This window comes from Perissodus microlepis, chromosome 7 (assembly GCF_051167445.1).
Source record: "Perissodus microlepis isolate ML-2025 ecotype Zambia chromosome 7, ASM5116744v1, whole genome shotgun sequence".
Classification (NCBI taxonomy): domain Eukaryota; kingdom Metazoa; phylum Chordata; class Actinopteri; order Cichliformes; family Cichlidae; genus Perissodus; species Perissodus microlepis.
This window is the reverse complement of record NC_140467.1, coordinates 16,852,933-16,870,349: the sequence shown is the minus strand read 5'-3', so window position 1 is coordinate 16,870,349 and position 17,417 is coordinate 16,852,933. Positions and strand designations below refer to the sequence as shown.

The following is a 17,417-nucleotide window of genomic DNA, read 5'->3' as shown; positions in this document are numbered from 1 at the left end:
ATGCCTTCACCATTTTTATTTCTTCTCCCTTCATCCTTTTTAAGACCACATTAATTGCATTAGTTAATACAGTTGTTAACCTGGGCAATCTCAGCAACCAGGCCTCATGACATGAAAAATAAAAACCTACATCACTGCAGCCGGGACAATAGATCAAAAGAGGCATCAATAAATAATTACATTTAAATGTCTCTTAATGAGTGGAGTTTGCTGACTTGGCCAGTGTTTATGACCTCTGATGAAACTGTACGCACAAGGCATCCATAATACAGAATGTCATTAAAGACTGGCCTGTTAATGGCTCTCAGTGCTCTGACTGCCATGATAACAGCATCCTCAATTACACACTGACAACATGCTAGACCTAGAAATGCAAACACACTGATAATTCCTCTGAAATGTTTTCTGGCCTCGGCACAGCAGCTTTGCATTTATTATTGTAATTACGCATTTTATGGTATGGGATTAGGGGAATCGTTTTATTAGGTGCTTTAACTAAAAAAAAGACAAAGGAAAAAAGAGGGTGGGTTTACCCAAAGCTAACACAAAATCATGAAAACTTTAGTACTAACTTGTTTTCCAAGGAGTTTGACAGGAAGTGAAAACTGTTGACAGCAGCTAGATGTTTGGATTGCACAGACGCAAGAGATGTTACTACTGAATTTTTTAGATATCTTCTTTTTATGCTGAGAATCCAAAAAAGTCTTATTCCCCTAGAATAGATTTGGGTGGGAGGGGTAAAAAATCAAAGAGGCAGATAGATCAATAGATCGATCGATCGATCAATATCTATATCTATATATAGATATATAGATAGATGTGTGTGTGTGTGTGTGTGTGTGTGTGTGTGTGTGTGTGTGTGTGTGTGTGTGTGTGTGTGTGTGTGTGTGTGTGTGAACGTTGACAGAACTTGCAGACGAGAAGTCAAACACATGGCGGAGGAAACAAAAAGCGTTTAATCTGAGCGTGTTTGGCGCTCTGAGGTACACTGGCCTCTTATCTACATGGCACCTTCTTAATTATTCATTGAGGTGGGTGCGTGTGTGTTTATGTCTCACGTGCTAAGGCCTGTAAGGCTTTGTGAAATGATGAGCATGATAAGAAACATGAAACAGGTGCAGCAGTGGCACAGCACGGCATGTGGCCACACGCAGACACAATCAGACATGCACAAGGGTAAATACATGCACATGTCACTGATAGCCAGCTGTGTGCTATAAAGCACAAAGGAGTGTATCAGTCTGATGGTGTCATGCAGGAAGCGGGTGCAGGGAGCTGAGAAGACAAAAGGGTGACTGCTGTTAGAGTGCTGCGGCTCATTTTTACACTTTCATTACGGCACGCACAAACACACGTGCACGAACACACAGACTCTTACAACCACTTGTAGAACAATGTGCTGTCTGCTCTTGTTGACAAGCCAAGAGCATTCTGTTACCTCCAACTACACACACACACACACACACGTTTCCTTCAATGTCATGGATATTTATCACTATAAATAATGAATGCGATGTTGTGGGACTGTGCGGTTACCAAAGCACTACAATACTACACATCAGAGGGAAGTGCAGAGCCGTGTTTGGTGAAGGCTCACCGAAGCAAAAAAACAAAAATGTGAGCAAATGGAAGGAAAAAGGAAGGTTCCTCGAATGGGCACTGAACCAGCTCATCAGTAAAAGTGGTCACCAACAGTAAATAAATAAATAATAAGGTTCAACCATGAAAAAACAACTGTTTGTCTTTGAGACTGACCTTGTGACTGCACAAATACCTACAAATAGATAATAATGTTATGAGACAGCAGCACACTCACTCTATATTAATGAAAATAAGGATATAAATGAGAAACGTTAAAGCTACCTCATGCTGACAAGATACAGTGACAGACAGACAACAGGATTTTTTAATCTTTATGTAGACCAGAGTTCTCCAAAAATATCTGGTTCTCACATTTACTTTATTCTTATATTTGCAAGAATTCGGCATCAATAAAAAAAACAGCACCACAGTGATATGATAGGTGGCTCTTACCTGACCGAGCAAGTACATTATAGCCCATTAAGAAAGCAGAGCAGTGATTGAAAAGTGACTAATGGCAATCCTCTCCTCATGTACTGACATATGCTCTGCTTCCAAAGTGACCAGCTGCTGCTCTCACAGGGTAGAGGTGCTCCTCGTAGACTGTGGAACCACCAAAGCTTAGAAAGCTGCACGGTGTTTAACCTGTGACAGCAGGATCATTGTGTTTTGTTTGGGTTTTTTTTAAACTGGTAACTGGTACAGATTTCTATAATGTTGGGTTTTTCACAATAGGATGCAATTTTCTTTCTAACCTGCTCACACTGACAGTAAGGCCTGACAGTATAAACCTTGGTGTAAATAAGAAAAATCGCAACACTGTTCCTTCTCAAGGAGTATAACATGTAACCTAGCTTCCAAAAAGCAGAGATGCTGCAGAAATATATAGGGGGACAAATGTGTTTTCTCAACATTAAACCATTTAAGCCATAATTAAATTACATATCTAATTGCATAATATTATGTCTTCAAAAGCTGCGTTTGATAGTCCTTCACTTTTCCTGCTGGTATGCTCTTATTGCTTGTTTACACTAAGTTCACATAAGTCAGCTCCTAGAGCATCCTCAGCAAAGCAACACTACACTGGGTATTTTGAATCACTATCTTCTGCATGCAGACTGAACTGGAATATTGCAAATCTATGAAAATACATTTCCAGATATGCAGACTGACAAAGCATTAGTTGTTCTACGACTAAAGCTTCAAGGCAGCATTTTGAACATTTTTTTTCTGAAATGATTTCCAAGTACTTCGACATGAGTAACACGTTAGTTAATAACATGCCACAAACCTGCCCCAACCACCATCATGACATTAGCTGCAAAGCAAATAAGTCATTCAGTGCATTCACTCACACTGCAGATAATTAGATTTTAGTTGTTCCGTGTGACCAACGCTGAGCCCTCATTTTGGGCCCAAATGCTGCCACTGACAAGAGGTAAGATTAAAGGAAATGCAAGATAATGACTTGGCTCACTTTTGAGACTTAATGTGCGGGGGTCGTGGTGCGGTCTGCATTTGAGGATATCCTCTTATCACCTCATCATACTTTAACATCAAACAAGGAAGGCAAAAACAGGAGACAAAGATAATTCTGCCATGCCTCATTGGGCTGAGAGATGCATTGCAATTTTCTCCACACGAGGAGATTATGCTTAATGGTTTCTCATCTGTTGATGAGAACATCGTGCTTCCAAGCACAGCAGGTCAGCCCCGAGTGTAAGAATTATTACAACACACCAGGAAATGTGAGGGTGCTTTGCTGTGGGTTGTAGGAGCCTTGCATTGTGACAGAAACATGTGCTGGGAGGATAAACTACAAGCTTGCCTGGTTAAAGACAACTAAAGAGGTTACTTACACTTCGCTCGCTGCTTTAATCCAAGGAATTGAGCAAAAACCCTCCCCCAGCCCCTATGGCTGGATGGAAATGTATGAGAATAGACCCAGATTGGCCCAGATCGCAGTCATCCATCAGCACAGTGACAGCAGCAGGTCTCCCTGCTCCCTGCTCCCTGACTCTAAGGGTGTGCAGTAAGATGGTCAGAGTTGGGCTCAGATAACTCCAACCACCCTGGCCTCAGCCTTACATACATCAATCAGGAGACAATACAGTGTCTGACCATTAGACACCCTCACTGTACGTAGCAACAAATGGAAAGTACATCAACCAGCCAAACCCAGCGGGCCCTTAAGACAGCACTGCATCCCATAGTCATCCTCACAAAGTAAACATAGTCATAAAATCCCCATAGAAGAGCCAATTATGGCAGGAACCTGACATCTCCTTGTCGTAAAAGCTACAGGGGGCCGTAACTATCGGACAGAACGTAAAATATAGCCAGTTGTTATTGCCGCCCATTTGTGGCGATTAAAAGCTACTCTGGAGACCTGTGGTACCGGGTAAGGAGGGCATTCTGAATGCCTTGCCTCACCGTATGGCACAGCTCCGGGAGGCCTCTGGAGGGAGCTCCCTGTGCCAGGCAATCCTCTCTGTGAATGCCTGATTTATCACCAGCCGTCCACAGCTAATGTACCCGGCTCTGTGGCACTCATGGTTGGCCCACATTTGATAGAAGCCTGTTTTATTATTATCTGTATTGGCATCGAAGAGTGAGCAGCTTGTATTATTCATAAGATCACCCGCATTTCCTCATTGAAACATGAGATACATTATGCAGAGTGCAAATGCAGCTTTGATTTATGGCCTTTGGTTGTGTACAAACATACACATTGATAAGATGGAAAGACCTTTGAAATAATGTAGCTATGTAAAGCACACAAAAAAAGAGGCTGAAAATGGAATAAAAATTCCAAGACCACAGTACCAAAATGATGAATCACACTGCCTGCGCCGCAGCAAAGAACAGCAAGTTGCCCGTCCAAAGGCAGCTGAGTCAAGACAAAGAGAATACCAAATTACACAATCGCTCAATACGCTACTGGATGAGGATGAGAAACAAACACTTATTAAATTCTCTTACAATGAACAAAAACATTGTCTCATCATTCGTTGTCAGCATGTGGAACCCAGAGCCAATTAAACAGGCTTAAAAACAATAAGGACTAAAGCTGCTGTCTGCAACAGGGGGCCAACTATTCACTTTGATTAGCCACAGATTGCTAGCTGACATCGATTTTAGCCTCCCTCTGTTGGGAAGAGGAAATTTCTGTCATTTGTATAGATGGAGATTTTGTCTACTTCCAAGGCATTATCTCAAAGGAAACAATCAGGCGTGTGAACAAAAATAGATACGATCAATATTTCTTGGTTTTCATCTTTTCTTTTGTTTCTTTTCTCTTCTCACACACACACGCGCCTTCTTTGTCGTTCTGCATTTCCCTCCGTCTACACACATATGCAGCTGAAACACACTCACATTCACAGCTAAACACCTCAAATCACCCTCATCAGTAATCTGTGACTGTTCAGGGCTCTGATAGTCCAAGGCTATTGATTTTACAATGCAGCAGTATTCAACAGTCATTTGCAGTGATGAGGGAAGACAATCGTAGCCAAATCATCCCCGGCATTCATTAGGAGGCTAGCGGGAGGAAACTAACTAGTGAGACTCTATTGAAACTTAATCAACAACTGGTTCAAGCTAATGGGGAGAACAACAAGCGAGTCTGTCCTCCGGCGTGTCACTGTAGGCAGTAAAAGTTGTTAAACAAGTCAAAATCTAAACCTCAAAGTGTTTCGTTCAGCTGTCTATACCACATGTTTATGCAGAGATCCTATTCTACTTCTGCATCTACACCCACCCTGTGAGATATGTAACACAAAAGGCAAGGTAGCGTGCGGTTACGTGAGGGGCCATATGATCCACTTGATACGAATGCACAGAAAAGAAGCAGAGTCCACAGCTTAGATGAGTCATACTGGGAGAAAGATTAGAAATGAGAGAGAGAGAAAGAGAGCACAGCAGCACCAAATCCTTTCAAGTACTGGAGAGATGGAGATCTTCTGCATAGCACGTATGCACAGACACAGTTCAAGATTAAAAACAGTACATTTCTTAAACATGTCTAAAGTGTATGCATAATTTAGAAGAATTTCAGAGTATTATTTATAATGACTTTTGACTGTTGCTGATGACAGCAGTTGGCGAGGAAGAGCTGTGCGAATCAGACACACACAGCTGTCACATGTGCAGCCAAACATCAATCATTCACATGAAGCAATCCATCTTAATGAGATTAAAAACTGCAAATCGGGAGCACTACCAACATCTGTGCGGGTTTGCCAATAACCATGAGACACAGTGTACACGTGTGTGCTTCCTGCCATCTGCTGGTTAGATCATGCTGTTACGCTTCCTACACTGCATTCAGCTGTCGACTTGTCCAACACGGTGCATGCTTTTGCTTTTGCTTAATCTGCCAAGGGCCCCTGATAATGAGAAACGCATGACGTAAACAAACAATGTGTTCTCAATGCGGACAACCGGCGGCGAAGCCAACTCCAATCTGGAGCCCCGAGATACTATCAGATGTAGTGAGTGATAAGCGTGCCTCTTTGTTAACACAACCAGATGGAGGTCTGGTACCAACACCAGTGCTGTGACCTCAACATGCTGACTCAACACCACCAGTTTTGTACTGTGGTCAAATATATCTGGCTCACTATCGGCAGCAGTTACAAACACACACGCACATGCAGATTGGTATCAGCCTCCTTCCCTACACGGTGGAGATCAATTAGCAGGAAATGAAGCAAAGAAACACTGACGTATGTGGGCTGCTCTGTGAGCACACCCTGCAAATTTTAAATCATACACATGTCAAACTCCCACACTCTCATTTGTTCTTACGTATAAACACTTGTGATATTTGTTGTAATATCCCTTTTGATATAAATGCTAACATTTTGCCAAACAATATAAATATGAACATAAGAAGTCACCTTATGGAATGCGGCCCCACTTGATCAACTGTACAAAAGTCTTAAATTAGGATCTAAAATGAAATCTTCCACAAGTGGAACTCAATGAGCCCACATGATGATCTATAATAACTATAACTGCACCGATGATGTGGTCATTGGCTATGAAATGACTACATAACGCTTATGATTTCAATTATCTGTTTGTGAAAAAAAGAACACTGAAAAAGATCTGCTTGAAAGAATCACTCTGCTTTCTAGATGGTGAAACTATCAGGATTAAAACTCCTGCTTTATCTGCGGGACAACAGCAATCATAATGAATATTTATAGTCAATTTCTCTCCAAGTCCATTTAGCTAATTAAAAACCTCCCTCTGTTTCAGCAGCAACATGAAGGCAATGATTGGAATAGAATTAGACTGCTCTATCTGGCTGCAAAAAGTAACACGCTAAGCCTGTCACTAACTAGTTCTTAAGAGGTCGCGCTACAGCGAGCAAACACCAATTTCTGGCTATTACTGAAAGAAGCTACTCACTCACTGTAATCAGAAAAGACTTTAGACTGGTGTTCTCTGCAAACCTTCTCTATTGTAACTGTTTAAAGTCTTATTTTCTGTAAAAATGTGATAAACCAAGTTCTTAAGCTGGAAAAGATCGAACAAATCCATCTTTTTACGGGGTAAGATTTCTGGAAGAGTAGCATTGGGTTTTTTGTGAGGTACACAATAATGAGCTGTGATTGTTATTTTGGCTGCTCAGAGGTCAAATAAAAGCTATTTAAGTAAAACGTCTTTATGGTCACAAACAGACAATAGGAGCATTTAAAGGAGTGGTTCTGTTTTGCTGTCTTGCTGAACATGAGATTGGGACTCAGCTAGCCGTCCAATTATTTTGGTTAAAAAAACGTTTTTTTAAAGGTAGAGCTACAATGATAGAACGCTCCACCAGACAGCAGGTGCTTTTAGTTTTAATGGCTTAAATAATGAGTCTGTTTTATAGCAGTACAGCAGGAAAGATCATGTTTATTTTCATTTTCCTTGAATCCCTTTTTTTTATATTTTAAGAGCTTTTGATGTTCTTGTTTGTTATAATACCGGGAATAATGAGACTCACAATGATAGTGATGTTATCTGCTTTTTATACAGTAACATCATTTTCAGGACGGGCATCCATTATATTAGCCAACCTGATATAAGGGTAAAAGTGAAAAAAATGATGTGGCAGTCTAGTCCAGTTTGCCAAATTTCCATTGCAGCAACTGATGGACTGAGATATAACGTCCTACAGCTGTTCTACTGGATACAGATCAATGGTATCAGTTCCTCTATCCTCCAGGAACTGCCTGCACACTCTAATCATATCAGGCTGATATTGTTGTACACCAGAAGGAACCCAGGACTCACTGCACCAGCATAGGGTCTGACAATGGGTCCAAGGATTTCATCTACATGCCTAATGGCAGATATGGTGCCACTGGCTAGGCTGTAGAGGTCTGTGTGTCCTTCCATTGATATGCCTCCACAGACCATCGCTGACCCACCACCAAACCAGTCATGCTGAACGATGTAACAGGACTGCTCTGGCAGTGTTCATCCTGTTCCTCCATGCAAAAAGGAGCAGATACAAATCCTGGTGATGGGTTAAGACCCTCTTAGAGTAACTGCCTGTCTCCTGGAATTTCCTCCATGCTCTTGAGACTGTGCTGGGAGACACAGCAAACCTTAGCAATGGCATATATTGATTTGTCATCCTGGAGGAGTTGAAGTACCTCTGCAACCTCTGCAGGATCCAGGCATTGGCAGTAGTGACACTGACCCTAGCCAAATGCAAAACTAGTGAAAAAACATTCAGAAAAGATGAGGAGGGAAAAAATTTAACTATATAACCATTCTTGTTTTGGGGGTAGTCTCATTGTTGCCATTCTAGTGCACCTGTAGTTAATTTCATTTACACCAAAGCAGCTGAAGTTTCACTGACTTGATGCTGTACTATTTTTCCTACACAAAAGGATAGCTATCACAAAACACTGATGATGATAAACAATCACAATTGTGTGTTAGTTTGTGTGTCATCTGCGTTGTTGAGCTTATGCATATGTGTGTGCATATCTAAAAGAAAAAGAAAATCTAATATGCTGATGTGTGTGCAGCTTTAAAACAAAATGTTTCACTGTTTTTGCATCCGACACAGGCGAGTGTTGGCCTTCAAAATGGAATGAAAGCCGGGACTCCAAAGGGTAGTTTTGTTTTGATCCCTCATCTTGGCAGGCACACAGTGCCATGCCAGTGTTTGCTAATACCCCGAACGCACCTGGCATATTACACAAGCTTATATCCCATTCCTCAACACCTTCCTAATGTACTGCACTGGTCTTCCCTTGTACTGTTGGTTCTCTGACTACGAAGCCTCTGCCCAGATGTAATTAAGCCCTAATCCTCCTGCTGACAAAAGCAGAGGCAGTCTTAATTCAGTTTGCGCATCAATGTGCAGCACAAAGTCTGCAGGAGGCTTTGAGAATATGATGCATGTCCAGTGAAAGGCCAGAGGTGATGCTGTGATCTTGTCTTATAAAAGCCATAATGCACGGTCGAGGACAATCCACAGAGGCCTTTCAAACAGTGGGTTCATCTGTAATGAATTCAGCAGTGGTAGGCTCCAATTTTGCCCCCAGGTCTAACCACAACATTACCTCATTACACTCTCCTTACAACCTTTGCAGAGAACCATGATGCAAGAGTGACCACTGCAGCGAGTATGTGTATGTACACACACACAGCTGTTTGTGCACACAAAAGCACGATGCTGACTCAAAGCTTTCAGTGTAATCTCCCTATAACAGCTATAGTTACATGTGGTTAAGCCACATGTTTATCAAGTCTCCAGGAAATCAGTGGTTCTGTGTGAGTTCAAAAGGCATCAGGTAACTGACTAACCAAACCCCCCAGTGATGTTAAAGATGGGAACAGAGGGGGCGACCGAATTAGGATTTGACCACAGATGCTCAGTGGTTGAATCAGCTTCACGTCTAGCAATTTTTCTCGACTGCTTGGTTGCACGAGAGCTGTTATGTACAAAGAGTTTCGTGGCATCAACTGCAAGTGAAGTAGGAGGCACAGATATGTACATCTGAGTGTGTCAAAACCAGGATGTGTATTTGTACTGCACTTGTTTGTTTGCACATGTAATGACTGTAAGTAAGCACTGGTGCATGAAAGTCATTTTTCAAATACCCCAGTGGGAAGCAACCTGGAAATTTCATCAATTTCTTTTCAGCTTCCTAGTTTACAGTCTCTTTGACACAAGGCTCTTTTCCAGATGTTGGCTGCTGCATCCTGAACTTATACAGCCTACGATTTACAGTCATTAAAGTGTGAGCAAAGCCAAGTGCTCTCCCTTCTGGATGAATGAAATGATCAATCACTCCAGTCACTGTGTGCTTCCTGTGGTACACCTGAGAGCAAAGCTACAGTACAGGAAAGAGCTGCCATATGAAATCTGCACACCTGATAGGCAAAAACCTCAGTCCCTCAAAAAAAATTTAAATAAAAAAAAAAACATGTTTTTCATTCCTGATTACTTTGGGGGCTTTAAATTATTCTTTTAATTTTCTAAACAGCCGCTAATATTTAAATATTTTACTAAAATAAATAGCCTTTCTCAGATATTTTACTAAGACGTGCAGATAAGTCTTAAAAAGCATCCTTCTTCATACTCACTGTTGTTTTGCTGATTTGCCAACCACAATCTGACAGCTGAGGTCAAGTATAAATAAAATGCCAACAAAAAACTGACCATCATAACTTTCATCAAGGCTTCATAATCAAAAAGGACATTAAGGTGTAAAAATAAAACAGCTGTACCCACAGACCAGGCTCTCCAACATCTCACCGACATTTAAAAAGGGCCCCTTTCAGTAGGTAGGCACAAGCTACCCATAGTGCCCCTTCTTAGCAGCGTGGTGGTCTTTAGCAGAAGGTTTTCTTTTTCACACCTCCTGCTTAAAACAACAGACCCAGACAGCTAAAATAAACTATGCACACAAGCACACACAAAATGTTTTACATTCACAGTTTTTGGTTGGGTCTACATACACACCCTTGGAATCTGGAATATTCTAATCTCAATATCTGCCTCACAGCTTTGGAAAAACATCTCAGTTGCCAAACCAACACCTAAGAAAACACAGCAAATTCCATCAATTAACAGAATTTCATATAAATATGCAGAGAAGTCAGACTACGACATTAAGCAAGAACTAAGCGCTTATCTATGTCAAATATCTACAAGCAGAAAATTTGAAATTAATCCAAAACAATATTTTGTTTAGCACAAAGTTTGTGTGTGTCTGTCAAATTGGACAGGAAATAGGAAATGGTGAACAGGGCGGTCCCTCTTTCTCACAGCAGAAGAACAAACACTTTAAGTGGTATAAATTCTGGGTAAATGGCATACCAAACAGAGCAGAACAGGTACGGGGAAAGAAAAAAACTCAAGAGGGCTAAAGCATACTAAACATGGCGTCCTACATTTCCACTACTTCTATGCAGTACTTGAAAAGATTGATTGACTCAATATCTGTATCAGCCAAGCCCAAGTTTTCTAAATTTGCCACCTTTAAGTGAAGAAGATATAAACCAATAAGTAAGCTATTTTCTCTGAATAAAGGCATTTTCTGCCAGTTTTTCCTGTTTAGGCAAAGTCTTTTGGGAATTGGAGCACAAGGAGATTATAAAACTGTCTAGACATGCAGTAAAAACATGGGTAAAACTGTTGGCCCAACCAATGTCACCATCAGACGTCTGCCATTGCGACATACAAAAATGTGTTTTTTCTATATTTCTCAGGTAGTTTTTCATTCAACCAGCCAGCAGTTTTACTTCCAAGGAAAAAAGGACATTCACTCATTTAGCAACTTATTTGGGAATGCAAAATAGACACAAAAAAAATCAAAATTAAACTGACATGAAAGTAGATTTTTCTCTTATTGTGAAGCAATCTTATCATCTTTTGTTATGCAAGCAAACAGACTGAACTGCTTTCATCTCCCTGCTGTCACGCAAGACGGGATTTTGATGACACTGATACTTAAGTTGTGTACTGTCCATTCTTTTGCTCTTTTTGCCCTTTTCTCTTAGTATAAACAAAAAGGAGAATTAGCCGGATCTCTTGAGGCCACTGCACTCCCGCTCTTAACCAGTTTAAAAGGACTTCAAGAAAAAGAAAAAAAGCCTTCCCTGAAATGTCACGGGTACAGTATTGGTCAAAAGTGTAGATCTGAGGGTCCTGGTTTGAGACAGGAGGCATGGTGGGACTGTTTTACTGTACCTCAGCTGTGGTTTCATTTGTATGTTTATCTGGCTTTACACAAGCATGGGGCAAACTTCATGGGGAAATGAATGTTGCTGTGTTTTTGTAATGCTGACTAATCCTGCTGCCGTTTCAGTGTCGTGCCTTACTTCCATTATCCCTTTTCAACATAGCAAAACTGTCAACCTGACTCGAAGTCACCGACTGGATTCAGTGTTAGGCCAGTGAGCACACAATCACTTGGAATAAATCAGTTCATCTCAGAGGTGCATGGAAAAATGCAGTGTGACTTGCATAAAGTCACAATCTTAACCGCCATCCAGTGCCACCTCACAAATGTTTTTTCTCTCCTCTTTCTTCCTTTGTTTCTTTCAAATACAATACTGAACAAATCGGCAAGCTCTTGTCTGCAGGAATGATCAGGATCACTGACCAAGAAAAACTGGCATCTGAGTATTTTACATTACAAAAGTCTCCCTCATTACTGAAAGATTATTTTCATAAAAGCTGCAATCTAGGCTTCGGCTTTCCACATCATAATGAAGTGAAACCAGGATTTAATCTTGCATTAGTTATCACCAGTTACATTTACTTGAGGTTTAGATAAGAACAGAGAAAGTTTCCAATTACAACGCCATCTGAAAATCTGAATCAACTTACAACTCAAAATACTAACTTTTAATTTAAGTGAAACAATTGAGAAATAACAAACTTAACAAGAAAGTGACATCCCATCCTTATTCCATAGGGTTTAAAAAGATGTCACTGATGTTGGACAAGAAGGCCTGGCTCGCAGTCTTCGCTCTAATTCATCCGAAAGGTTTTTTTTATCGTGTTGAGGTTAGGACTCTGTGCAGGCCTGTCAAGTTCTTCCACACCAATATTGCTCATCCATGTCTTTATACACCTTTCTTTGAGCACTGGTGTGCAGTCATGTTGGAACAGGAAGGGGCCATCCCCAAACTGTCACCACAAAGTTGGGAGCATGAAATGTCCAAAATGTCTTGGTGCTAAAGCATTAAGAGTTCCTTTCACTAAATTGCCGAGCTCAACTCCTGCAAATAAACTCCACACCATAATCCTCCCTCCACCAAAATTTACACTTAACCCAGTGCAGTCAGACGAGTAGCGTTACCCTGGCAACCACCAAACCAGACTTGGTCAGTTAGACAAGTGTGATTCGTCACTACAGAGAACATGTCTCCACTGCTATAGAGTCCAGTGGCGGCATGCTCTACACCACATCTAGCGCTTTGCATTGTACTCGGTGATGTAAGGCTGTGATGGAGCTGCTTGGCCAGGGAAACCCATTCCATGAAGCTCTCTATGCTCTCTTCTTGAGCTAATCTGAAGGCCACATGAAGTTCTGAGTTATGCACCAATTTACTCTGCAGAAAGTTGGTGACCTCTGTACAAGATGCACCTCAGCATCCACTATCACTTTATTCGTTCCACTTTGACATAATACAAATAAATATACTGTAATACCATGGATACTATGGAATACGTTATACACCTATGGCTATGGAAGTGATTGGACCATCTGGATTCAATGATTTAGACTGGTGAGCACTTTTGGCAATATTATACTATCGCCAAAATAAGAAAAGCATTCTTTATATCTCAATAAGCTTTTTGGAGCATTGTCAGATCATGCTTAGACAACATGGGTCATCCAGACTTGTGGAGCACATACCTGTTTATTTATCCTGTCAGTAAAGCAGTAAAATATTAAACAAAATGTAAGTTAGTGTTATAAATTTAAAATAAATGGAAAAAAGACGCATCTTGATTAGTCTTAGTTTTGCAGGCCACGCTATATGTACCCATCAAGGATAAAAGATGTATTTCAAACATATTTCTTTTACCCAGGCTCATAATGAGAAGGGTTTTGTTTTGCCTCCTTTGTCTGAAATGAGAGAACCACTGCTTCAGTAACTTGCAACACATTTTCCATTTTAGCACTACATGTGTGCAATTCTAGGATGGAAAACGTGACAGGCATAACTAAAGGGGCTCAATAAAGTGTCATTAGGCCTGCTTTCCAACCACACAAAGAGGTCTTTGATGAGCCATAACTTCTGCTGGGATGTTTACTAGTCGCCCAGCTGCATTGTCCACACAGACAGAAGACCCATCGCTTTTCCAGCAAAGTGGATTTCCTCTAAAATTGAAAACCATGTTTTATGAACAGCAACCCAGCACTCCAAAGTATTGGAAAATCCATTTGGAAAGAAAAAGAAGCAAACAAACGGTTAAAAAAAAACTATTAAAAGACATATTAGAAAGGAGTATTTAAACAAAAACAAGAAAGAGAGAGCTTAAAATAGATGCTGTGTTGCTGCCCAGGGCTGGCAGAGGAGAGTTTTCCACATTAATCAAAAGTGAGTCTGTTGCACTCTGAGCATGCTGCAGGCAATTAGAGAGATACTTTACGTGACCATTACCACGATTAAACCCATCCACCTCCAGCAGCAACCCAAACACAACACAGTCCCTGGCCATAACACAAACTTTCAGGTTACCTTGTGAGCTTACCAAAAACAAGAGCTTAATGTTAGATTTGGAAGCAACGGGCTTAATAAACCTCTGTAGCAGCAAAGTCGCAGAAGCAGTTACAAAACGTGTCCACGCAGTTTAGCTCATCAATTATATACTGACACGGTTGTGAGCAATTACACAAAAATGACACCCAGGCTGGAGAAAACACATTACAAAAACAGGCATTTAACATTTAATCCAAACTGCTGACGACAGAAGTGAGAGTGGGCTTTTTAGTTTTTCTAAAAAGCCATCAGTCGTTCTTCCAGAAAATTAACCAAACCTCATTTTAAGGGAAATGTCAAAACATTGAAATTCCAGCCTTTCCAGTCTTTTCCGCTGCAGACTGATCGACTAATTTTTCATTTGAGATCTGAATAGATACTTGAAGATTGAACCTTGCAGCTTGGAAAATGGAAGTCAATTTATTTAGGAGATAAACATTAATATATTAATGGCTTGTAAACGCATTAATAAGTGCACTTGCAACTCAATATAAATGTCATTCGGTGATTCTTTTGATAAGTTTCGACACTTGCCTACATTTTTTTTACTACAGAGGATGCTATGATTGGCTGAAATGTGCATGAAAGTGATCAAGTCAATGCCTTTGTAAATAAACTTACACAAAATGAAAGTACACACTACACCACTACACAAACATGACAAATAAGCAGGAAGTGTGATGAGAGAATACCTGCTACTGTTTAAGCATTCTTCAGACAGACTGCTTGTTCAGAATGAACTTGCTGTGGGGTTAAAGCTGAGCAGAAGCAGCAGGTGAAAGACAGCAGGAGGAAACACATCCTTTCTCAACAACACCAGAAGTGTCTTAGTGGATACTACCAGATATTTAACATTTAATAATTCAAAAAGCACGTACACTGTTGCCTCTGGGCACGTTGGATAAGCACTGTATGCTGTGAAGCTTTTTTTTTTTTTTTTTTTTTAATGAATCAGCCACATTTACCGGCCATGTCAGCAAAAGGGCTAAAAGCCCGAATATGACATTGATTGAGAAGCTGTTATGGGCAGTGTGCTTCTCTTACCTGGTGTGCTTTGGTTTGACCCTGTGCCATTTCCTCATTATCTGATACCTTGCTCTCCATGTCAGCAGCTAGGCTGGAGTCACTCTGATTCAGTCAAATAAAACAACACAAACACACATTTAACAACAAAAAAAGGCCCACAGTGTTTCTCAACTGATAAATTACATTTTTTATACAAAATAGCCTTAGAGAAATCACCTCTCACCTTGCAGTAACCAGCTAACTGTTCTGCAATACTGCGGATGTGCACCAAGTACTGGTTAAGCCTCCTTTGATACTTGAGTGCGTCGAGTTGAGCCTGGTTCTGCAGAGTTGACACCTGGGCTAAAAGGCACTGCTCCCTCCTGTTCCACCTGAGCCTCGCTATCCGGGCTTCGTGTTCCAAAGTTACGCTTCTCTCCTCCAAAGCATCGGCGACAGTGCGGAGCGCCTCCACACAGCAGTGCTCCCCTTTACTTACGTCCAGACCGGACAGCAGGAGACCGCATCCTCTCTGACAAACACCTTCACCGCGATGTGGCTTTGTTTGCGACTCCATCCCGCCTGGGGTTAAAACTTGGCTCTCTGGGTCCTTCTCCACACCAGCACTCGGGCAATCAGCGCACATATTTTGCCTGGGCAACTTTTGTACGCGGAACAACGAGCTCGGACGAAGTTATTCCAATTTACAAGTCTGGACACATGAAGGCGTGCGCGCACTGAAAAGTTTGAGCGATCTGGGTTGCTCTCGCTGAGCTGATGGGCTGCGCCACTTTTTTCAGCACATGACAAATGTGAACAGCAAACTTCAGCCTCCTGACTTCCTGCTGTTTCTGGACAGGGTCGATATCTCTGTAACGTCTTCTCTTCACAGTCGATATAATGAATTTAATACCAGTTATGTATGATGTGCAATAGTTATTTAATCTTATTTGATTATTGGATTTGTCAATTCGTTATCCTGTCATATATAAGTGAGCCTCATCATCATGTTGGTATTTTATTTTGCGCATTTTCTCTCAGTTTTGTGCAACTTCTCTTAATTGTAATGTGATTTCATGTGTTACTAACCTTTTCCAGCAGAGGTCGCTCAATATCCCGCATAGTCTGAAACAATTAACTCTCCCAGCCAGCTTTTCAATTAGGCAGTCCAAATGATGATTGCAGTTATCAGTTTGCTCCTCCTCCACTATTAATTCTCTTTGCTTATTAGTACACTGCAGTAGTTCTACAATAGTGAAAATAGTCTCAGGGGTGCGATGCACTGGCAATGCAGTTTATAGACAACTACATTAGTCCATGCAGCATGGCATGCAGCAGCCATCTCACACAGCATCACATTTCAGATCTCCCTGCAATGCATTCTGTTTCTAGTCAGCTGTTGCACCACTTTAAAGTGTGTTTTGTGTTTTCTGAGCTGTGAAAGAACTGGCGTAGATTTACAAAGGCAAAAGTAGAATCTGTCCAGGGACTGCACACCTTTCTCCAGAAATGCATGTTTTATTTTTTTTCCCACCATCACTCGGTGCAAATGAAATAGTAGCACTTTGTTGTGTAAATCTGTTTTTAAAAAGTGCTGCTACATTTAAATGATTCCTGCTGTGATCTAGAAGAGCAGTAGGACTCCTCTAGAGCACAGCACCAGACTTTAACAATTGCTGTATGTGTGTTTTGTGGAAAGTGTTACACAGCCACCTGTCACAGAGGCCATATGCTTGGACTGATAAGCCATTAAATCATTGCAGAAAAAAGTTATCTCTGTCTTTTGTTCTCTCTCTGAGCTGATTTCACAGGGGTAAAAACTGTTAAGGACCCTGGGTGAAACAGCAAGATGGCCAAAAGCCCAAAAAGAATTCAATCTAATCCAAGAAAAGAAGTGATAACAATTTACTTTTCATCTGCTCAATACCTGATAGGACACACAACTCCAACAGCTGTTTCTCCTTGAAAAAGTGGAACTGGCCTTATCTGTAATGGAGGCCAGAATGAAACACTATCTCTGATATATTTGGTACCAGCTTTGGTAAAGTACAAGTCATTTTTGGGGCATGTTGATGAGCATTCACTGAGCAGCT

At 41.0% G+C, this 17,417-nt stretch overlaps 1 protein-coding gene across 1 annotated transcript in view; it reads right to left on the bottom strand.

The window, feature by feature from the left end:
- Window positions 1-17,355, bottom strand: part of LOC146382890 (PDZ domain-containing RING finger protein 4) — a 118,269-nt gene extending 100,914 nt beyond the window's left edge. Inside the window, exons 1-2 of the mRNA XM_084933886.1 lie at window positions 15,569-17,355; window positions 15,364-15,447 (exon numbers count right to left, since the gene is read on the bottom strand). Of these exons, the coding sequence (XP_084790012.1) occupies window positions 15,364-15,447; window positions 15,569-15,970 (486 nt within the window). The 5' untranslated portion in view covers window positions 15,971-17,355. The remainder of the gene's footprint in view (window positions 1-15,363; window positions 15,448-15,568) is intronic.
- Window positions 17,356-17,417: the final 62 nt, after the last annotated feature.